General features: G+C 42.2%; 1 protein-coding gene across 1 annotated transcript in view; it reads right to left on the reverse strand.

The window, feature by feature from the left end:
• Positions 1-795: 795 nt before the first annotated feature.
• Positions 796-24,921, reverse strand: part of LOC116980723 (superoxide dismutase [Cu-Zn]-like) — a 48,835-nt gene continuing 24,709 nt past the window's right edge. Inside the window, exons 3-5 of the mRNA XM_033033224.1 lie at positions 10,343-10,412; positions 2,876-2,993; positions 796-1,561 (exon numbers count right to left, since the gene is read on the reverse strand). Of these exons, the coding sequence (XP_032889115.1) occupies positions 1,445-1,561; positions 2,876-2,993; positions 10,343-10,412 (305 nt within the window). The 3' untranslated portion in view covers positions 796-1,444. The remainder of the gene's footprint in view (positions 1,562-2,875; positions 2,994-10,342; positions 10,413-24,921) is intronic.

Here is a 24,921-nt window from a genome sequence, read left to right on the forward strand (position 1 = left end):
CAATGGATCTGCAATGTGGTTAGCTTTTTACATTGCCATATTCCCAGGTTGCAATTGGTAACTTCAGTACAGTTAATTTCCTTGTCTACTCCAATCAGAATATTGAAGCATTGTGGCCTTTTTCCAACTACATTTTACATTTATTTAAATGGAAATCAGGTTGCTAAATACAGTGATTCTAAATCCCTTTTTTAGTGCAAAGTACTTTAATATTAATTTGGAGTTGTGAATTCTGAAACTATATATGGTGAATATTCATTCATCTTAGTGCTAATAACTGTAGAAATCTAGAACTAACCATTGTCTAGGTATTATTTTAACATGTGTCAGCCAACTTTAGATTTCGAAGAGGGGCAGCAGGACAAGGGGAAAAAAGTGCTGAAGGGCATGTGCAATAGCCAGTGTTGTTGGTTATGAAAGCAACTAACAAAAACCAGCAATATTGACCATTTAAAAATAGGAGTTCTGGGAAGCAGTTCTGTTCTTCCAGTTTTGCCTCCTTTTTTCAAAAAAGTTAATCTTGCTATAATTGACCCCCCCCCCCCCCACGCCACAAATACAGCTTTACACATTGTCATCATCTCATGATGATCTGGAACATCCCCAAATCTATCGATGCTAGACTTCGGAAGCAGAATGCTTTAATAATAAATTTTACCTTTGTCAAAATGTACAAGAAAATGGTCCAGTGTATAATAATACTTACAAAAGCTTTGTTCAATTGAGCTTTTCCCTTGCCTCAATTATTTAGAGAAGGCTATTCAATAGAGGAAATTACAACCATAAAACTCAATGGACTGATGATAATTTTTATTTTTACCAGTTTGGGGAAATGACAGACTGTTGGTGTTAAATCACATGCATGAAAAGAGCTTGATATTTTCAAGTACTTTATGGCTAAATGCTAAGTAAATATTTCAGTTTAAGAAATTAAAATAAACTGTACTAGATTTTACCCAATAGAATATGGGATATCATTACATTGCCCTTTCTTTAAAATATAATTTAAAACAATTGATAAATTTGAACAGCATTTACTTTTCCTCTCATTGTTCAAGCAATGAATTCTAAGAGTCACACTGGCTTGAAGGTAATTTCGTCTGACGTAAAAAATAAATTAAATTACTAATGGTACTGGTATTAAACTAGGTTATTTCAGTCATGTCAGTTCAGTTCTTGCATTGTAGACCTAGTAACATATCCAAGTTATTTGATATCAATATTCATACTTAAAGAAAAAAGTTGATTCCAATTTTTCTTTGAAATATGCTGCCCTTTAAATAGGCTATGAAATTACTGACATGGTTCACAATTACATGCATGTTGCTATAAACAATACATATTTCTCTGCATGTAATTTTGAATCAATTGCTGTTCAATAATAGGTGCTGATTTAAGAAAATAATCAGTCATAGTGTCTCTAGGTAGGATTTCTACCACATATTTATTTGGGGTCTTCATCTATTCCGATTATACCCCAAGCTAAACCTGTTCCATCGTTTCCTGATTCAAGACTCTCTGCATTACCACCCTTGCCCAAATCATCTTCGTTCTCGTGAACCTTTAAGCAATAGAAAAGATGCATCAGTTGATTCCATATAAATACTATCTTTATTCATAGAGTAAATATAAAGCAAATACATAATATTCATCTGTTAGAACTGGGAAGACTGCAATCAAACAGATTGAAGCACGTTTGATTGCAGCATAGATTATATAAATTAAGATGCACTTTCCAGGATAGCAGAATCTGAGTGATTTAATTAAGATCACATTGTGGCTCTGTAGAACCTCTAGGTGATACGAATGTTAAGCCAGTTTCCTATGGCGACACATTTTAATGCACATTGTGGTCAAAAACAAGGATGCATACTCAACGCCCAATTTTGCATAGGGAACAGATTGTGTTCATAAAATGCAGAATTTATGTTGGTGTTGCAAAGTTAAGGCTCAATGCTTCCAGTAACTTTACACAATTGTACATGCAATCAGCAACAGGTGATCTACCATCTATCTACCCAGCCAGTGTTATGAAAGGGATTGATTTTCAGTGTACTAGATCTTCTGCAATTTGTATTGGCAGCTATTAACTTTAAGTAAGATGGGGAATAAAATATCAAATGTTGACAAGTATTTAGCACAAATTCCCCTTAGCAACCGGAATGAGTAGAGGATTGGTCGCGCTGAATACATGGTCATATTATTCCCCATCGGAACATCTATGTTCAGAAAGTAATTAATTCTCTTTAACGTGGCCAAGAATATTGTGAGACACATCAGTAATGAATCTCTCACCAATCTATGCCATCCACGTAAGGCCGTACTGCTGTTTAGTTTGGGGACAACATGGAAACAGATCCATAGGCCCAGAGAGTCCAAGCTGACCATCCATCTGTCACCATTTCACATATGTTTTCCCACTCCCTATATACAAGGGCCAATGAACATACAAACCTGCACTTCTTTGGGATGTGGGAGAAAACTGAAGCACCCAGAGGAAATGCATGCAGTCACGGGGAACAAGCAAACTCCACACAGAGCACCCGATGGAATCTAGGTCTCTTGTGCTGAGGCAGCAGCTCTACCAGCTGCATTACCGTGCCGCTGTTACATTAGCTGATGCCTCTCACAGCTTGCCACATACTCCCAACATGAGATCATAGGTATTCTGGCAACAGTCACCCAGCCTTCATTCCACTAATGGTGTAAGTCACCACTACATGACGCAATGAGAATGGAATGAGACCGAATTTCACTCTGGCTGGACATATTGCTGTACATTTTTTTCAATTCTGTTAGTTAATAGTGGAGAAATTGAATGAGTTTTTTATTAACACTTTGCTGTTTAATGTGACGATACAACTTTGACACTTACCACTATACTACGTCCAATAATTGAATGTTTTCCTGCCAGGCGCAGCAGCCGGTCTTCCATATCAAAGCGGGCTGTCCCATTTTCGTCAGCTTCAATGTTGCCTAGGTCACCTACATGTCTATATGAATTGGAAGATTAGGATTTATCCAAATAAATGTTCACTCTTTATGCACATTTACAAATCCTTGAAGCAATCATGGAGCCATTTGTCTGTGCCATATTTCTAGCATGAATTTCTGGAATGGACTTTTAACAGGTCAGACACCTATTACATTTTGTAAGTTTTCATGTAATCCTAAGTACTCCACTTCCAGACTTTTTCCACAACGTTACCACTGGAAAAGGAAGTGCTTTACTTGGAAATAAAATTAAATCAATTAAAATTATAAAGGCTTCACTTCATCTTGCCCAAATGAAATATTTCATGATTTCATAGAAAAGCGAATCTCTTCAAACCAAAGAATTGATCAACTTTATGGTGCTACTCTACAACTCATAGTTAAATCTTTAAATTGTTTTTGTGACAAGTTGTAAAAGTGATTTTTATAACTCTTATCTTAAGGAAAGCTGAATCCTCAACTCTCCCTGGCCAATAAACCATGCAAGTACTGCAATTGAGTTGCCTGTCTTAGCCTTTTCCACTACTGCTTCCTTGAGATGAACTGAAGTGTATCAAAATGGCTAAAGATGTCCTGTGGTTGTGTGATTCTCAGAAGGAAGCCACACTGATCATCTATTAATGACAACTAAACTAAATCAACAAAAGATTCTGTCACCCTCAAAAGGAAACCTGGATTACAAATGGCACTGCTGTATCAAGACATTGTTTTACTTCTTTTGAACAAGAGACATTGCCAGTAAAGAATGCACTTGCAAATCTAACAATAAACACTTCTCTACCTGCAAGGTTAAATTTAAAGTGACATTAAATGTATTTAAATGGGGGGTCCACCTACTTGGGGAGGAGTTAATACCCTGAGCCACCAACTACTAAAACCAGAGATCTAACTGGAGATTTTGAGTTTCATTCCCACTGATCCAAACCAATCTGCCCATGGGGAATAAATGCACAATTTCAGTCCTGAGTCAGGTTACACTTGATAACACCACAAGGATCACTCAACAATGGCCCAAGCACTGGATTTACCCCATGCAATTAATCCTACAACCACTTAGGGACCTTGTTATGATATAACCATATCTTTCCAAACACCAACAGGTCAATCATTGGGTTTAAACAGTAGAGCAGACCCAATAGAACTTGACATTGTCTGATTTGGACCCCAGGGAAGGCCTAATTGATAATGGTTGACGGAAGTCAACATTAACTGGATATTACTGATAAAATCAACATTGATTAACCATGAGAAAATAGTTCGCTATCAGTAAAAATGATATAGTTCCAAGCCAGTAACCATTGTTATTAATGGTAGAAATCGTGATTTTGAGAGTTTTTAGTCTTAAATGCTTTTGCAATGATATGCAATACAGCCCTTGTGCACCAGTGGTGGAGGGAAAGAAAGCTTATATTTTTGTGAAAATTGAATCAAGCATAAACTTGTATATAGCAAGTCAATGTACATGTTGCAGAGCTACCTTTTATTCATTATCATTGCAACATTATGTCTTTAGTGCATTATATGCCCACCATGGTTCATTATCAAGTCTTTGATATGATTTGGCATGAAATCAGACAGTTTGAAGATTTTTTTTCACGTCTATAACACAGCTATATTATTGCCTCAATTAGCTTCTGTCTTGTGGTATCGTCCTTTCCTCTAAATTACTCCTTGATAATTGACCACAAATTCTCAATCGGATTCAAGTCAGATGAGTTACCAGTTCAGTCCAAGGAACGTATGCCCTTCTGCTGGAAAGATTGAGTCACCATCTTTGTGTGAAAACAGTGCAGTCTTGCTGGAATATCCCAGATCCTTTTGGAAAAGTCTTCCTAATTTCCAGCATCAACATAATGCTTTGTTCTCATCATTCCGTCAACTGGTGCAGTGAACAAATAACATAGTAGCTGAAACAATCCTAGAACATCAATTGTTCAGGATGTTTGACAAACTGGTTAATGTGGCTTTTTCTCACCAGCTGTCTGACTGAACTCCGAGCATGTTGGCTACATTGGCTTTGAACCAAGAAATGGCTATGGTCACTGAATACCTTTTGCCAGTCCTCATGTCCAGTTTTTTATATTTTAAGACCAACTGGTATAATTGTTTTTTCATTGCAGCAGTTAGAAGTTATTTTTCATGGGTCCACTGGTTTTCAGACTGACTGATGAAGCGTTGGCACCCAGTGCTTGTGCTTATTGAGCCTCCTGCTGCCTCCAAATCTTTCTTCAAGGCATCTCTCGTCTTTCCCACATCCTTCTTACTTTCCATAATCAGCAAGACCTTATCTCTTGTAGTCGTCGTTCTTTTGCAGCCACACCTGCCTATCCTCTTAGGCAATAGTGATCCAGTTTCAGAAGCTCGATTGATAATCCTGGATACAGAAACTAGTCTATTTCTGTTGCATTCCTCCATCACCTGTGTTCTGATTTGTTGCTTGTACAACACTTATTAATTTTGGTATGATGCAGGAAGAAAATATCATTTGAAAGCACCATTGAGACCTTTTATCATTTGCTGATGATTGAGAGTAGACTGATTGACTAGTAATCAACGATCAGATAAGTTCTGCTTTTTATGAACACGACATACCTTAGGAAATCTTCAGCATTGTCAGATAAGCTCCATTATTATGACTGCTAATGTAGTTAGTTCTGGAGCACAGGTCCTAGGACAGCAGCTGGAAGGTCCCTTAGCTTCTACTCCCTTGATATCACTTGGAATGAATCAGAATGGTTAAAGATATCTGTGGTACTATGAATTTCAGAAGGAAGCCAGATGGATAATCTAATTAGCATTTCAGGCTAAAAGTGATTGCAACTACTTCTGCTGTCCCTATCAGTCATATTCTTGGGCTGTACTGTTAGGAAGCATGCTTTTTCCAATTTCCAGTGGTTGAAAACGACGACAAAATTCAATAAAGTAATCACATACATAACTGCCCCTTATGGTACTGTCTAGAACGTAAAAGTAGGCATCTAAAAAAATATATTGGTATTTCTCCAGTGAGTGTTAAGAATGTGAAGTGATTGAAGCAGATAATTGAAGTACATTAATTGATATTTAAGGGGAGGCCTCATTCATACAGGAGAGAAACAGAGGAAACACCTAAATTGCAAGCACATGTTAAAAATTAAAAATATCTTGACAACAATCTAAAATTGGCAACAATCTGAACCAGAATGCTGATTCTGAGTCCAGAACCAGTGGTCACAGTTAAAGAATAAGGGCCATTTAGGACTGAGATGAAGAAAAACATTTTCACCCAGGGAATTGTGAATCTGTGGAATTCTCTGTCACAACGGCAGTGGGGGCCAATTCACTGGATGTTTTCAAGAGAGAGTTAGATTTAGCTTTTTGGGCTAAATCAAGGGATATGGGTAAAAAGCAGGTACAGGGTACAGATTTTAGATCAGCCATGATCATATTGAATGGTTGGTGCTGGCTCAAAGAGCCTACTCCTGCACCTATTTTTCTGTTTCTGACCAAAAGCCATTATTATTAACGCCTTCTGTGCCCAAGGAACATGTGTACTATCACTCCAAAGATAATCAATCCTATATAAATATCAATTAGATTTCCTATTTCCTCTTCCACATAGCATTTTGATGACATTTGATTGAAGTTGGAGCTCTTTCTATTAATTGACTCAGGGCAATGTGAAATGTACAATTGACTACCCAAACCCTGCCACAGTTTCCAGGCTATTGTAACAATGGCACGAAACTGAGTAATCTTGTGGACAAAAGATAATGTTCAGAAAAGATGGGGAAAATATTTAACCTGCAGCAACTACACTCCAGAACCAAGGTCACCCAACCTTAAATTAATGACAACACTTGCTTTTATGCTTGCTCAGAAGCCAAGCATTTATTTCTTAACTCAGTTATGAAGGTAACAAGAGAATTGTCTTTTCACAAAACCAAAATCCTCAACCAACTTATTTCCAATGTACAACCCCACTCTTTAACAATTAAGGTTCAAAATAAACACTGGAGTATAGGGACCAATAGTATCTCAGAAGACATCTCTCAAGGAAGACAGGCAACCATCACCTTCAATGTGCCAGTGTGACCTTTCATTGACTGATGGAAAGGTATTTGAAGATCGAGACCTAAAAACCTAGAACAAAACTCCTAATCTACCACCTAGCAGTAATCCAGCTCTCCTGTACACTTCAACATATCATAAAGATACTACCAATGAGGTAGGTGTTCCAAATAGTTAGCATTCTTTCCAGACCAACATCATCAGCATTGAGGCAGTTCAGCTGATCCTCCCAAAACAGACACACTTCCCTTGATTAAAATTGCCACAGGCAGTCAATCCAACTTCATCTTTAGATTTCTCTACGCTGGTATCTTTAAGATTACTTCTTGAGATTAAACAGGCGTCTGGGGTAATGGGGGTGGGTGTGCGGGGAGGGGTCATTGTGGTGGCGGGGGGAGGGTTGTGGTGGCAGGGAGGGTTATGGTGGCGGGGAGGGTTGTGGTCGCACTCGCAGTGCGCAATCTGCTCACTCCGCTCCTTCAGCTTTCGGCCTCTCAGCAGCTCCCGGCTCATCGTTGTGGTCACCGCAGACGTAGCCCGCACTCTGCTCACTCCGCACCTTCAGCTTTCGGCCTCGCACAACGGCTCCCATTCCCGGCTCCGTCCTCACTCTGCTCACACTGCACTCGATCTCTGCGCTCTCTCTCTCTCTCTCTCTCTGCGCTCTGCTCACACTGCACTTGGTGCACTCTGTTCACTCCGGTCCTTCAGCTTCATTCTCCTTGCTGCCGGTGATTGACAGCGGGTACTGGAAGGGATTTTTAAACCTTCATAACTTTTCTAATATTCCACCGATCAGAACAAAACTTGGTGCACTTGCAGCACAGGAGAATGACGAGTAAGGTGGCGAATCGTAGCGCTTTCGGGTATCATTTTTGCGGAAATGTAAAAACAACGCAAACCAGAAGAGGACAAGATGAAGGTTTTAGTTCCGTATAGATAGATAGTATTCATTTTCAGAAATATTTTTCCATATCTCATATGGAAAGAAGGTAAAGACAAGATATTTGAAAAATGTTCAAAAAGAGAACGTGGACTTATGAAGGCAAGAATATTGTTGTAGTTTCATGTTGTAATGTGGAATAAGGCAGCAGGATAAAACAGATGTGAAATCATTTCTGGAGAACACAGTCTGAGGTTTTCATCTGAAGTCAAAGGTTTTTATTGTAAACCCCAAACACAACAGTTGCACGGCATTCTTTCTCACTCAGAATATTTTACATCTTTATAATCCTTATTCCACCTCTTCCACCAAACCCATTTTGTAAACAATTAATTATACCATAGGTCAGGAATGCAAGAGACAATACCGGCCAAACTTGAGTTCTAGCATAGCCACTCGGACATCCGTCAACTGTGGCAAAGCCCGAGTACAACAAAGTGAAGTAAGGCAGAATTGCTGGCAATAGTGTGGCCCCACGTTTGAACCTATGAGCGCAGCGCTTATACAAGCAAGCTAGACGCCATCCTCAACGGCACCATGCAGATCATCACCGGCTGCCTACACCCTACTCCGATGGAACTTCTGCCGGTGCTCGCAGGTATCGCACCCGCCAAGCTTCGCAGAGAGTACGTCACTCATAGGCTGGTGTGCAAGCCCCCATCGGACGCCAAACATCATTTGCACCACCTCGCCCAGGACTCACAGCAACTGGGACCTCAACGCCTGTCATCTCGTCGCCCCTTCTCCCATCACGCAGCGACCATCTGTGGGTCCAGTTTCAACACACTAGGAGCATGGAGAACCAGCTGGGAACAGACTTCACGACCTCCGCAATTCACAGTTGCACCGAACACCACAGCCCCACCCGCAAAGAGTGGGTCGCCCTGAGCCGGCTCCGTACAGGGGTCGGCCGGTTCAACGCCAACATGCATAGCTGGGGGCTGCGTTCATCAGCAGCCTACATGTGTGGAGCAACCCAGCAAAAAGTGCAGCACGTCATTTTCGACTGCGCTGTTCTCCACAACAGCACATTGAACTGGCTTCAGCGTCTGGAGGGCGTTACATAACCTCTGCTACCTCAAACGCAAGAAGATGCATTCTATGCTCGCTTTGAGCAGGTGTACAGGGCGTTGACATTCATCCCACACTAAACAGTTCCCACATCCCCCCCCCCCCCCAGTTTTGAGAGGTGGGGGACGATTCGGTGAAAACTCCGCTTTTCGCGAGACAGTGGAGGTGGGACTGCTGATCAGCAAGCAATGGGGGCGGGACATGATAATTCAGCGCGATCATTGGAAAAGGGAGGTGTTGGTCAGAGGCGGAAGTAGGGGGGCTGAGACTGAGGAAAGAGCACCTGTACATACAAACACGAGTTTGGGAAATCAATAGGGTGGATTTGCTGGCTGCCGTGGAAAAGCAGGCATTTCCTGCCATGTAAGAAGTCGATTTGCAGCGATATCTGAATAATGCAGTTAAATGCCCTAGTTTAACAAACATTTTACCTAGCTGACCTATATTATTATTTCATTTAAATATATTGCTTGGTGGCTATATTTTTTACTTGTGAACCATTCATAGAAACATAGAAAATAGGTGCAGGAGTAGCCCAATCGGCCCTTCGAGCCCACACCACCATTCAAGACGATCATGGCTGATAATCTAAAAACAGTACCCCGTTTCTGCTTTCTCCCCATATCTCTTGATTCCGTTAGCCCCAAGAGCTATATCTAACTCTTGAAACCATCCAGTGAATTGGCCTCCACTGCCTTCTATGGCAGAGAATTCCACAGATTCACAAGTCTCTGGGTGAAAAAGGTTTTCCTCATCTCAGTCCTAAATGGCCTACCCGTTATTCTTACACTGACCCTTGGTTCTACACTCCCCCAACATCGTGAAAATTTTTCCTGCATCTAGCCTGTCCAATCCCTTAAGAATTTTATATGTTTCTATAAGACACCTCTCATCCTTCTAAATTCCAATTAATATAAGCCCAGTTGATACATTCTTTCATATGTCAGTCCCGCCATCCCGGGAATTAACCTCCCTCAATCGCAAAAATGTCCTTCCCCCAATTAGGAGACCAAAACTGCAAGCAATGCTCCAGGTGTGGTCTCACCTGGGCCCGGTACAACTGCAGTTGGACCGCCTTGCTCCTATACTCAAATCCCTTCGCTATGAAGGCCTACATGCCATTTGCTTTCTTCACTGCCTGCTGTACCTGCATGCTTACTTTAGGTTCAGGTTACATACAGTTCTCAGGAATAGATAACTTGTATCTGGGGAGGACCTGTATATAATAACAATTAAGACTGTAAAAAAAAAGAATTTCCAACATAACTGATTCAAAAAACTCACCTCCTTTTATCTTGTGGTGCGCCATGTTTTTCATTACAGGGGTTGAAATGAGGTCCTGCACAGCTATATCCTAAAAACAAATATTTAACTAGTTTTATATCACTGAAAATGTTCATCCATATCCATATCCTTATAATTATAAAACTCTGATCTTGTGGGTGTGTGTGTGCGTGAGCGTGTGTATTTGTGTATTTATTTGTTCATGTGCGATCACATCTTCTCGATAAAATGACACTCTAACGGTTAACATTTTTTACATATTCCGGTAGAGATTTATCCCGCTAAGTCAAAAATCGCCTTATCTGAAAAATTCATGTATTCTTTCTCAAGTTATTAATCAAAATGTTCAAAAATATGAAAACTTGGAAAAAAAATAACTGCTTTTTCCCTGTGCTTACAGTTGACGTCACAATGGGATTGTAGCCCTGCTCGCAACATTGTTGCTATCAAAGTACACTGAGTTTTGCTAGCCCTAGCAAATGCAAATGTTTTTTTTTTAAGTTTAAAAATGAGGGAGGGTCCCTCATAGGCGAAATGAGCAGCCCCTGCGCAGTTGTCGGCTAAGGGTGAGTGGTGGAAACTTGGAAAAAATAATTGCTTTTCTCCGGTGTTTACAGCTGTGATGTTGCAAGTGCAAATGCAATTTTTTAAAGTCACAATACACTGAGTTCTGCTAGCCCTAGCAAGTGCAAATACATTTTTTTAAAGTTCAAAAATGAGGGTGCATAAGGCGAAATGAGCAGCCCCTGCGCGGTTGTCGGCTATGGGTGAGTGGTGGAATATTGCGTTGGGAAACAGGTTGTGTTGGGGACCAGGCCTCCCGTGTGACAGGGACCCAACGGGTCCCACTTGGTCTAGTAACTATTAAAATTCAGGTCTTGTATGTGTGTGGATGTGTGTGTGTGTATTTATTTGTTCGTGTGCGATCACATCTTCTCGAAAAAACTACGCGCTAACGGTAACATTTTTACATATTCCGTTAAGAGATTTATCCCGTTATTCCGTTAAGAGATTTATTCCGTTAAGAGATATTTAGAAACCCGTCAGTAAAATTGCAAAATCGCCCATGGTTCTCAGGTGGGTTTTAACATGCAAAATGAACACGCCTCTGAAGCTACATTCACCATTTAAATAATCGTAAGCTTGCATCTCAGTAAAATTGATTTCCAAACGCATTGAGAGTTTACGATTATTTAAATGGTAAATGGAGCTTCAGAAGCATTTTCATTTTGCATGTTAAAACCCACCTGAGAACCATGGGCGATTTTGCAATTTTACTGACGGGTTTCTAACTTTTAATACTTTTCATATAACAAATGAATAAAGATAACAAAGTCAATAATGCCACTTTTGATGAAATGCAGCGAGCAAACGCGATAATTCCCGATATTTTGGATCTTTAAATCTCCAAGAAAAAAGTCCGCAATCAACTTCCGCCTTTTTTACACCTTCAGCTCCCTCTTGTATTTACCTTAGTTTCTATCTTTTTTTGGGCTGTAAATTTAGGTAGCTGTTCCTCACGGTCACCCCGACTGGCTCCGTAAATTGCAGCTCAAAACCTGGCCGTTTTCGATGTTTTTAACGGGTGTGAAAGTGCGTGTTTTCCCATTCACTAACATGTACCGGAAGTGACGCTTGTCCCCCAGTTAAAATTTTCGGTCACGTGAGTGGGGATTTACGCTCCAGTGACCTTTCGTGAAATCACCCTATAGTTCACGTTCTGGCCTTTCCTTTATACACACACCTGGGGATATTTGACAGTTTTGATCTGTGTTAAGCAATCCTACAAATTGTGCACTGTAAGATACATCATCCCAATGATAACTAATAGTTAGTTCTGTGAACTGTAGAATTTGATTATGAAGTAAGTAGGCCTTTATAGATCCATTATTGTTTCCACAGATAATTTTGCTAATAAGGCAATGTCATAAGTGATAGGAGTAGAATTAGTCCACTCGGCCCATCAAGTCTACTCCGCCATTCAATCATGGCTGATCTATTTCTCCTAAACCCATTCTCTTGCCTTCCACCACAACCTCTGACACCTGTACTAATCAAGAATCTATCTATTTCCACCTTAAAAATATCCTCTGACGGCCTCCACAGCCTTCTGTGGCAAAGAATTCCACAGATTCACCACCTTCTGACTGAAGAGATTTATCCTCATCTCCAGAGCTATATTTGATGCTGGTGCTAGAGAGGGCTCAGAGGAGGTTTACGAGAAAGATCCCAAGAATGAGTCTGTTGACATATGATGAACGTTTGATGGCACTGGGCCTCTTATTTGCTCGAGTTTAGATGAGGGGAAACGTCATTGAAACTGACCGAATAGTGAAAGGCCTGGATAGCGTGGATGTGGAGAGGATGTTTCCACTGGTGGGAGAGTCTAGGACCAGAGGTTCTAGGATGTTAAAGGAGGTTCCTTTAGGAAGAAGATGAGGAGGAATTTCTTCAGTCAGAGGGAGGTGAATCTGTATAATTCATTGCCACAAGACTGTGGAGGCCAAGTTAATGGATGGATAGATTCTTGATTAGTACAGGTGTCAGGGGTTATTAGGAGAAGGCAGAAGTATGGGTTAAAAGGGAAAGATAGATCAGCCATGGTGGAGTAGACTTGATGGGCTGAATGGCTCAATTAACTGAAGCTTAAAAAATATAGAGGGAAATTACTGAGCAACATTTGCACAAGATAGTTACTCCTGTCCGATGTTTCAATAGGCATTCACAATATGTCATGATTGGGAGAATAAACAGATGCATCAGAGTAGGAAGCCTGCTTCAAAGGAGCAAGGGGCAGTAAAGCTTCACGGAATTCTAATCTGCACAAGAGATACACAGGGAACATTGGGGGGAAGTCTCTGAAAACAAGGAACAATCTCAGTGAAATTATCACCAGTTTCAGCCACAACTATATTGATTACACTATGAGAAACCATGCCAATAATCTCACTTCTGCATACTGACCATTCAATGACAGGAAACTACATTTCATTTTGTCTTGAAAATATGGAGTAAGCCCACTGGTGTTGGTTTATTATTGTCACATGTACTAAGATACAGTTAAAAAAAACTTGGTTTTGCGAGCTATCCAGGCAAATTATATCATACGCAAGTACATCATATGGTGCAAAAACGTAAACATGGTGCAGAATTTAATATTGCAGCTGCAGAAAAAGAGCAGATTTTTAGAAAGTGCAGGTGCCTCAGCCAGGTAGACTGAATGATCGGGATTTCGTCTGAGCATAAGAGTGGTCCGTTCAGGAGTCTGATAGAAGTGGGGAAGAAGCTGTTCTTGAATCTGGTGGTACGTACTTTTAATCTATCGCATATTCTAACTGATGGAAAGGGGTAGAGAGAATGATCAGTTATGAGTGGTCGTTGATTATGTTAGTTACTTACCTGAGGCAGCATGAAGTGTAAATTAAGTGGATTGGGGCCAGGAGTGGGGGAAGGTGGGTTTGTGAGATCGACTGGGCTACGTTCATAACATTCTGCAATTTCTTGATGTGTGGTCTTTGGCCGAGCTGTTACCAAGCTGTGTTTTTGGATAAGATGCATATGCATCTATAGAAATCGGTAAGAATCATTGGAGACATGCCGATTTCCTTGACATTCTGAGGAAGTAGAAATGTTGGTGTGCTCTCTTAGCCAAAACATTAATGTGTTTGGACTAGAGCAAATTGACGGTGATATTTACAGCTAAGAACTTGAAGCGCCCAATCATCTCCCTTTCAGTACCACCGCTACCATCGGAGTGTGTACTCAACCCTGCTTCCTGAAGTCGATGACCAGTTCCTTGATTTTGCTGACATTGAAGGAGAGGTTGGTGCCATGGCACTATGCTACTCCTTCCTGTACATCATCTTGTCATTGCTTGAGATCCAGTCTACCACAGTCATTTTCAAACATATGAATGGGTGTTGAGCAGAACTGTGCATCTGCAAGGCTTACAGACTTACATAATAGTGTGCCATTCATCACAAGGATACTGACAAGAAATAATCCATTTCAATTCCAACTATACTAAATCTAAAGACCCCTTCACTGGAAAGCTGCTGTATGATATCAGAAAATGTTGGCCTCGTTTTCTGTCCGTCAACCACCACAGAAAATCTAAATAGGTAGCAAGGAGTCACATTAAAGACAAAGATCTATCATCATATTCTTTCAATTCTTTCACTTTCTGTCTACATTACTCTTCTTAAGTATTCAAAATTGAAAAGACAACTACAAGGTTAAGGCAGGGCAGTTAAGGGATGCTTGCACACACCAACTTCCAACTTGTAAATGAGAAAAATATATAAACCAAGGAGAAGTGAGACTAGCCAGCATCTGTTAGCACGTACAGTTCAGCTGCACATTCTTATGGTTAGCGGGAACAGTAATGTCCACGAGTCACATAATATATTTAAATATCATAGCCATCATTGTTAAATGGCTGACAAAATGTGTCAGCAGTAAATATATAATGATAGTGGATCATTACCATGATTCTTAAAAGATTTTTACCATGATTCTTAAAAGGTTTTTGCTCATTAAGCAAGGGATGTGTGTCTAATTAAGCAGTAACCACGGCTAAGGAGCAGTTAAGAAGATATGCATAGAATTACCTTTTGATGAGAAGTTATTGTACTTCGAGACAAGGGTTCCAGGGACACAGGATATGTAAACAAAAAAATTATGTAATCTGGTCACTTAAAAACAACATTCAGTTAATCTTATGAATACAATTTACAGTGGCTTGCAAAAGTATTCATACCCCTTGAACTTTTCCACATTTTGTCTTGTTACAACCACAAACGTAAATGTATTTTATTGGGATTTTATGTGATAGACCAACACAAAGTGGCGCATAATTGTGAAGTGGAAGGAAAATGTTACATGGTTTTCAAATTTTTTTACAAATAAAAAACTGAAAAGTGTGGCGTGCAAAAGTATTCAGCCCCCTTTACTCTGATACCCCTAAATAAAATTCAGTGCAACCAATTGCCTTCAGAAGTCACCTAATTAGTAAATAGAGTCCACTTGTGTGTAATCTAATCTCAGTATAAATACAGCTGTTCTGTGAAGGCCTCAGAGGTTTGTTAGAGAACATTAGTGAACAAACAGCATCATGAAGCCCAAGGAACACACCAGACAGGTCAGGGATAAAGTTGTGGAGAAGTTTAAAGCAGGGTTATGTTATAAAAAAATATCCCAAGCTTTGAACATCTCACGGAACACTGTTCAATCCATCATCCGAAAATGGAAAGAGTATGGCACAACTGCAAACCTACCAAGACATGGTCGTCCACCTAAACTGACAGGCCGGGCAAGGAGAGCATTGATCAGAAAAGCAGCCAATGGTAACTCTGGAGGAGCTGCAGAGATCCACAGCTCAGGTGGGAGAATCTGTCCACAGGACAACTATTAGTTGTGCACTCCACAAATCGGGCCTTTATGGATGAGTGGCAAGAAGAAAGCCATTGTTGAAAAAAAGCCATAAGCAGTCCTGTTTGCAGTTTGCCGCAAGCCATGTGGGGGACACAGCAAACATGTGGAGGAAGGTGCTCTGGTCAGATGAGACCAAAATTGAAGTTTTTGGCCCAAATGCAAAATGCTATGTGTGGCGGAAAACTAACACTGCACATCACCCTGAACACACCATCCCCACTGTGAAACATGGTGGTGGTAGCATCATGCTATGGGGATGCTTTGCTTCAGCAGGGACAGGGAAGCTGGTCAGAGTTGATGGGAAGATGGATGGAGCCAAATACAGGGCAATCTTGGAAGAAAACCTGTTAGAGTCTGCAAAAGACTTGAGACTGGGGCGGAGGTTCACCTTCCAGCAGGACAACGACCCTAAACATACAGCCAGAACTACAATGGAATGGTTTAGATCAAAGCATATTCATGTGTTAGAATGGCCCAGTCAAAGTCCAGACCTAAATCCAATTGAGAATCTCTGGCAAGACTTGAAAATTGCTGTTCACAGACGCTCTCCATCCAATCTGACTGAGCTTGAGCTATTTTGCAAAGAAGAATGGGCAAACATTTCAGACTCTAGATGTGCAAAGTTGGTAGAGACATACCCCAAAAGACTTGCAGCTGTAATTGCAGCGAAAGGTGGTTCTACAAAGTATTGACTCAGGGGGGCTGAATACTTTTGCACGCCACACTTTTCAGTTTTTTATTTGTAAAAAAATTTGAAAACCATGTATCATTTTCCTTCCACTTCACAATTATGCGCCACTTTGTGTTGGTCTATCACATAAAATCCCAATAAAATACATTTAAGTTTGTGGTTGTAACGTTACAAAATGTGGAAAAGTTCAAGGGGTATGAATACTTTTGCAAGCCATTCTGTAAATAAAGCTTTTGATGTACATCTTCATTGAGAACACGCTGCTGTCAAAGGAATATTGCTTGTGATATTCCATACTGTAAATATCAGGAAGCAATGGAATCCCAAACAGCTTTAACTTCCTCATAGATTATTGCCTGTATTTTTTTTGTATTTGCCTCAATATTGGTAGCAACAGAGTAAAAACATCTAGCTTTTCCGAAGATTTACCATGATAAATCTGTCAGCTGGTAAATCTAAGGGCTCAATGCCCCATTTTTTAACTGAAAGGAGTGGCAGCAAAGAGAAAGGAAACATTCAGATAATTTAGGTGTTTACGCAGTTTTACGCAATTAATTATTTCCACATGTTTTAAATTTAAATAAAGTAGATTTATATTTTAAAAGTGAGATTAATTTCCACAAAGTCAAACATTCAACCGTTCAAATTATTTGAGTCAGTAAACCTTTTGAAATGGCTTAGAATACTGTCAAAGAATCTCTGTGAATGGAACTATTTATTTGCTGCTGAAGGGCCCCAGAATTTATTCCAGAAACTATCCTCAAAACATCTATTCAGGATCCATATGGGTTGAAGAGAGGTGAGCAATGACAGCATGCCAAGCTAGGAATTCTGAGCCATCTTAGGACCATCAACTGAATAAAGTACTTCCAGGAAATTAAATCTTTTTTTAATTTATTCTAAAATCATATTCACAATCAGGTCAAAGTCCCACAATGACATATGTATAAAAGCAGCCTTCAGTTGAGACTATGACTTCAACCATACAATACAATCAATAAATTGAACAGGTCTTTTGAAACATATATAGTTTTTTTTAAATTTTTAAACCTTTACCTTTGTGTGTGAGAGACAAATGACTATAACACAGGAATTATGTTAAAAAGTTGTTCAAAGAAAGTGTGTAAAAGGCACCAACAAGAAATGCAATTTTATTTTTGATTTAACTATGTTATGTGGTCTAATCCTACCCCATTCCTCAAGATATGAAACTCTAACAAGTTCACATTATTGAGTAAGTATTGATTATATATGTACAGTTTGAACACCGATTTACCAGCACCCTTGGTTCCAGAGTCTTTCTGGATTATCCATTTTTCTGGACCAACGGAGAGGTCACATGACAATGAAACGACAATTCAATACTGGGTGGGCCATTAATGACACTCCTCCTGTGCCTCACAAGCACCATGGAGTGTCAGAAACTTAAAACAAATATAAAAATGTAAACTAAATGTGAATGGAATGATCGGCTTACCCATACCTGGCTCCCACCATCTCCCCGGTCGTTTGTAGAGTTGCAGCCTCCAACCCCATTCCCAACTGCAAAATGCACCCATGAGCCTTTCGTCACCCATCATGGTAACACAGCTGTTGCGGCTCATGTTGTAGCCACTGGAGACTGCGCTTTCTTTGGGTCGTGCGCCCCTCCGCCCCCCAAATGCATCCCTGAAGGAGATTCAGGGACTAACCATACTTAAGAAGGAAAATGAGAGAGCAAAACGGGGGCAAAAGATAACTCTGGCAGATAAAATTGAGGAAAATCAGAGATTTTATGTAAATTAAAGGAAAGGCCGTAACTTGAGAGAGAATAGGGCCACTCTGAAACAAAAGCAGTTATCTATGTGTGGAGCAGCAGATGAGCAATTTCTCTCCTACTGTAGAGAAAATAATGAAGGCTAGAGAATTTGGGACAGTTAATGGAGATTGATTGATAAAACAGACTGTCATCAAGCCATCGATCAATCAGATTTAAAGTCCCCGACGCGCCACAGCCAGAAGCACTGCAGACAGCAGGGCCGGCGGTCGAAGCTCCCATCCAGGGATCCCCGGTGAGGGACCCCGCTCCTGATGGTAAGTCCACACCACGCCCGCGGTATAAGTTGGCCGCGAGCCGGCGGTTGGAGCTTCTTCTTCTCCCTGGTCCCCAACGAGGGATCACAGGCTGCGGATGCCGCGCCAGCTGGAGCTCTGCAGACCGCGGCCTCAGGCTGGCGCGGGCCAGCGAAAGGAGCGCTCCCCTCCGGCGAGGGCTCACCCGCTCCGCGATGAGAGTCACGCTGCGCCCGCTGCTGAAGCCCCGGGTGCGTCTCCGGGAAAGGCCTCCCGATCCTCGATGTTAGGCCACGGGGGAGGCGACATGGAAAAAGTCGCCTCTCCGTGGAGGAGGCGACCGAAGCGGTTTCCCCCTTACCCCAACACACCACCCCTCCACACAGAGAAACATTAAAAACATACATTTAAACACACTAAAAAAAAATTAAAAGTAGAAAAAACGGACATGCTGCTGGCAGGGTTGCTGGTTTACAGCGCCCCCACTGACCTATGGTCAAGGAGATGCTGGCCATATGAAGGTAGATAAATCTCCCCGACCTGATCGGATTTATTTGAGAACACAGTAGAAAACTAGAGAAGAAATTGCAGAGGCCCTAGCTGAGAAATATGAATCATTAGACATGGGTGAAGTGCCGGGTGACTGGAGCATGGCTGATGTTGTGCCTCTATTTAAGAAGGGGTTGCAAGGAAAAGCCTTTATGTAGGTTACTGTAGAGGATTCTGAGGGGTACGATATATCTGCATTTGGATTAACAGGAGCTAATTAGGGATAGTCAGTAAGGTTTTGTACATGGGAGATAGTGTCTTACAAATTTGACACTATCACATTGTCAGATTTTATACATTTTGGTTTCACCATATAGAAATTACAACCGTGTTTATATAGTCCCCCATTTCAAGGCACCATAATGTGTGGGACGTAGACAAAAAAGCTGGAGAAACTCAGCGGGTGAGGCAGCATCTATGGAGCGAAGGAATAGGCGACGTTTCGGGTCGAGACCCTTCTTCAGACTGATGTGGGAGGGGGGCGGGAAAAGGAAGAGGCGGAGACAGTAGACTGTGGGAGAGCTGGGAAGGGGAGGGGAAGAAAGGAGAAAACAAGGACTACCTGAAATTGGAGAAGTCAATGTTTACACCGCTGGGGTGTAAACTACCCAAGCAAAATAGGAGGTGCTGCTCCTCCAATTTGCAGTGGGACTCACTCTGGCCATGGAGGAGGCCCAGGCCAGAAAGGTTGGATTCAGAATGGGAGGGGGAATTGAAATGCTGAGTCACTGGGAGATCAGGTTGGTTATTGCGAACTGAGCGGAGGTGTTGGGCGAAGCAATCGTCAAGCGGCCTCACAGATGTAGAGTAGTTGACAGCTGGACCAGCCGATGTAATAGAAGAGGTTGGAGGAGGTACGGAGCTACGGTATATAGAGGAGACCCTGGTGAGAGAGGAGACCCTGGTCATCTATAATCGAAGAGGGGAACCCCTGTTCCCTAAAGAATGAGGACATCTCCGATGCCCTGGTTTGGAACACCTCATCCTCGGTGCAGATGCGGCGTAGATGGAGGAATTGGGAATAGGGGATAGTCCTTACAGGAAGCAGGGTGGGAAGAAGTGTAGTCCACATAGCTATGGGAGTCAGTGGGTTTATAGTAGATGTCGGTCAGTAGTCTGTTACCTGCGATGGAGATGGTGAGGTCTAGAAACGGTAGGGAGATGTCAGAAATGGTCCAGGTGAATTTGAGTCCCGGATGGAAGTTAGTGGTGAAATGGATGAAGTCTGCGAGTTCTGCATTGGTGCAGGAGGTAATGCAGTCGTCAATGTAGCGGAGGTACAGTTCGGGGATAGGGCCACAGTACGTTTCAAATAAGGATTATTTGACGTACCCAACAAAGAGGCAAGCATAGCTAGGGCTCATGCGCGTGCCCATAGCTGCACCTTGGATTTGGAGGAAATGGAAGGAGTCAAAGGAAAAGTTGTTGAGGGTAAGGACCAGTTGTTGAGGGTAAGGACCTATGTGGAGGAGAGTATTAGGAGGCGGGAATTGGTTGGTTCGCGGTTGAGGAAGAAACGGAGGGCTTTAAGACCACCAGGGACGCCGTGGAGATGGCTGCCCTGCCGGCAGTCTGTTCGTTTTTTCTTTCTTTTTGTTATTTTTAGTGCGTTAAAAGTTTGTTTTAATGTTCCTCTGTATGTTTTATATGGGGGGAGGGGGGAGGGGATCGGGGGAAACTTTTTTTTCAGGTTCTTACCTTCCCGGAGATGTGATCAATTTTCGGATCACATTCTCCGGGCTCTGCGGCCTACCATCGATGGAGCTGGAAGCCTCCTCGGACTGTCGTGAGCCCCACCGCGGTGCGTGGACTTAACATCGGAGCTGATCCCTTGCCTGGGATCGTTCCAACCGCGACCACCGCAGACTTTACCATCAAGGGCTCGCAGTCTCGGGTGAGGCCGAGTCGGGAAGCTCCAACGTCGCGGAAGGTTCGACCAGCCCCAGGGCGAGGTTCGATCGCCCGGCACGGGGGAGCTGTCATCCCCCCGATGCGGGAGCTGATCACCTCGACGCGGAGGGCCCGAACGCCGCCGGCTAAGGGAATTAATATCATTCCGTCAACGGAGGGCTCGTGGCCCCTGACCGAGGAAGAACAAAAGGAAGGACTTGAACTTTATTTCGACTTACATCACAGTGAAGACTGTGTAGGAGTCACTGTGGTGGATGTTCATGTTAAAATGTATTTTTGAGTGTTGCTTTTAATTGTATGACTGACCTGGCCAATGAAATTCCTCGTATGTTGCAAAACATACTTGGTGAATAAAGTGTGATTCTGATTCTGATTCTGGGGGATGGAGGTTTAGAGTGACTGGACATCCATGGTGAAGATGAGGAAGAGGGGGCCTGGAAAACGGAAGTCATGAAGGAGACGAAGAGCATGTGAGGTGTCTTGGACATAGGTAGGGAGGGATTTGACCAGGGGGGATAGGATGGAGTTGGTATGTGGAAATAAGTTTGATGGGTCTGCCATGACAGTCAGGTTTGTGGATTTTGGGGAGAAGATAAAATCGGGCCGTGCGTGGCTGGGGAACGATGAGGTTGGAGGCTTGGGAGGGCATGGAACCTGAGGCGATGAAGCCAGTGATGGTGCTTGAGGTAAAGGCTTGGTGCTCGTCTGTGGGGTCATGGTCCAGGGATAAGTAGGAGGTGTCTGATAAAGTCAGTGAGTTCTGCATGGGTGCAGGAGGTAACAACTCCATCGCCAGTAACAGACTACTGACCGACATCTACGACAAACCCACTGTCTCCCATAGCTATCTGGACTACACTTCTTCCCATCCTGCTTCCTGTAAGGACTCTATCCCCCACTCCCAATTCCTCCGTCTACGCCGCATCTGCACCCAGGATGAGGTGTTCCAAACCAGGGCTTCGGAGATTTCCTCTTTCTTTAGAGAACAGGGGTTCCCCTCTTCAACCATAGATGAGGCTCTCGCTTGGGTCTCCTCTATATCCCATAGCTCCTCATTCACTCCCCATCCCCCCACTCGTAACAAGGATCTTTCTGTCCTGGGCCTCCTCGATGGCCAGAGTGAGTCCCACCGCAAATTGGAGGAGCAGCACCTCATATTTTGCTTGGGTAGTTTACACCCCAGCGGTATGAATATTGACTTCTCCAATTTCAGGTAGTCCTTGCTTTCGCCCTCCTTCCCCTCCCCAGCTCTACCACAGCCTACAGTCTCTGCCTCTTCCTTTCATTTTCGCTTCCCCCCCCCCCCCCCAGAATCGTCGCCTATTCATTCACTCCATAGATGCTGCCTCACCCGCTGAGTTTCTCCAGCATTTTTGTCTACCTTCGATTTTTCCAGCATCTACAGTTCCTTCTTAAACATAATGTTTGGGACACATTGCTTCACAGGCATTTGTAATTGCTCAGGAGCTAATGCAGGTACAATGAGCTCTCAGCACCTAGTCTTTCCTCCAGTCTTTCCATCATCTTTGGACACGTTTATTGCTGATAATCAACATGAGGACCAAAGTTGTGCCAATGAAAGTCAAAGAAGCCATTGTGAGACTGAGAAACAAGAATAAAATTATTAGAGACATCAACCAAACCTTCGGCTTACCAAAACCATCTGTTTGGAACAACATTAAGAAGAAAGAGAGCACTGGTGAGCTTACTAATCGCAAAGGGACTGGCAAGCCAAGGAAGACCTCCACAGCTGATGACATAAGAATTATCTCTATAATAAAGAAAAATCCCCAAACACAGATCAGAAGCACTCTTCAGGAGTCAGGTGTGGATTTGTCAATGACCACTGTCCGCAGAAGACGTCATGAACAGAAATACAGAGGCTACACTGCAAGATGCAAGCCACTGGTTAGCCACAAAAATAGGATGGCTGGGTGACAGTTTGCCAAGAAGTACTTAAAAGAGCAACCACAGTTCTGGAAAAAGGTCTTGGGGACAGATGAGATGCAGATTAACATATCAGGGTGATGGCAAGAGCAAAGTATGGAGGAGAGAAGGAACTGCCCAAGATCCAAAGCATACCACCTCATCTGTGAAACACGGTGGTGGGGGTGTGCTATGGCCTGGGCATGTATGGCTGCTGAAGGTACTGGCTCACATATTTTCATTGATGATACAACTGCTGATGGCAGTAGCATAATGAATTCGGAAGTGTATAGACACATCCTATCTGCTTAAGTTTAACCAAATGTCTAAAAACTCATTGGCCGGCGGTTCATTCTACAGCAAGACATATTGCTAAAGCAACAATGGGAGTTTTTCATAGCAAAAAAAAAAGGTCAATTCTTGCGTGGCCAAGTCAATCACCCGATCTGAACCCAATTGAGCATGCCTTTTATGTGCTGAAGAGAAAACTGAAGGGGACTTGTCCCCAAAACAAGCATAAACTAAAAATGGCCTGGCAGAGTATCACCAGAGAAGACACCCAGCAACTGGTGATGTCTGTGAATCACACACTTCAAGCAGTCTTTGCATGCAAAGGATATGCAACAAAATACTAAATATGACTACTTTCATTTACATGACATTGCTGTGTCCCAAACATTATGATGCCCTAAAGTGGGGGGACTATGTATAAACACTGCTGTAATTTCTACATGGTGAAACCAAAATGTATAAAAATGGTCTTTATTAAAATCTGACAATGTGCACCACATGTGATTGTTTCTATTACAAATCTCAAATTGTGGAGTACTGAGGCAAATAAATAATGGGTCTTTGTCCCAAACATTATGGAGGGCCCGGTAAGTGTGAGGTGTTACATTTTGTGAAGTCAAACCAGTGCCTGACTTTCACAGTGAATGGTAGGGGATTGGTGAGAGCAGAGGGATTTGCATAGTTCCCTGAAAATCGTATCACAGGTAGACAAGATGATAAAGAAGTGCTACATTGACCTTCATCAAACAGGTTATTGAGCACAGAAGTTGGGATGTTATGCAACAGTTGTACAACATTTTGGTGAGGCCGCTTTCAAAATACTGTTTTCTATTTGGTCACCATGCTGTAGGAAGGATGTCATTAAGCTTGAAAGAGTGTACAGAAAATTTACAAGGATGTTGGCAGGACTTGAGGGCAGGCTAGGAAATGGAGCGCACAAGGCTGAGGGGCGATCTTATAAAGGTGTATAACATCATGACAGGAACAGATAGGGTGAAAGCACAGTCTTTTTCCCCAAGGTATGGGAATGAGAGGGCATAGGTTTAAAGTAAGAGGAGAAAGGTTTAATTAAAAGAGACGAAATATTTAATTAATTAAAGGGCAACATTTTCACTCAGAGGATGGTAGATATATGGAATGAGCTGCAGAGGAGGAAGTTAAGGCAGGTAATAAAAACATTTAAAAGACACTTGGACATGTACATGCATAGGAAAGTATTAGAGGGATATGGGTCAAACGTGCATTAATGGGTCTAGTTCAGGCATCCTGTCCAACATGGATGAGTTGGACCGAAAGGCCTGTTTCTGTGCTTTATGCCTCCATGAAAGCTTCATTGCTGCAAGATCCCAAGGGCACAAATATTTGTTCCATGTGAACAAGATTGTTTGGTACAAGAATCTGCAAGTTCTTATTCCTGTTTCAGGTTCTCCACTGAGATCTACAAGATATCTTGCTGAGATCTACCAATATTTTGTCTCATCGGTAAATAATCACACCTCCAAAGCAATTCACACCCATATTAAAATTATGCATGGTTCAGTTTACCTCTGCAGGAACCTGTTGAGAGAAACAAGATCTACGCTATTGTGAGATTATGCTGGGACCTACACAACCCAAATGGTATCATGTTGGAAATCATGTTGGGAGGCAAAAAATTAGGGCTCCGACCCAACAGTATGTGATAAAATTCCCTGCAGACACTTGCTGAGAGAAGCCAAATTGAGGT

The sequence above is a fragment of the Amblyraja radiata genome, chromosome 14, assembly GCF_010909765.2.
Source record: "Amblyraja radiata isolate CabotCenter1 chromosome 14, sAmbRad1.1.pri, whole genome shotgun sequence".
NCBI classification, from domain to species: Eukaryota; Metazoa; Chordata; class Chondrichthyes; order Rajiformes; family Rajidae; genus Amblyraja; species Amblyraja radiata.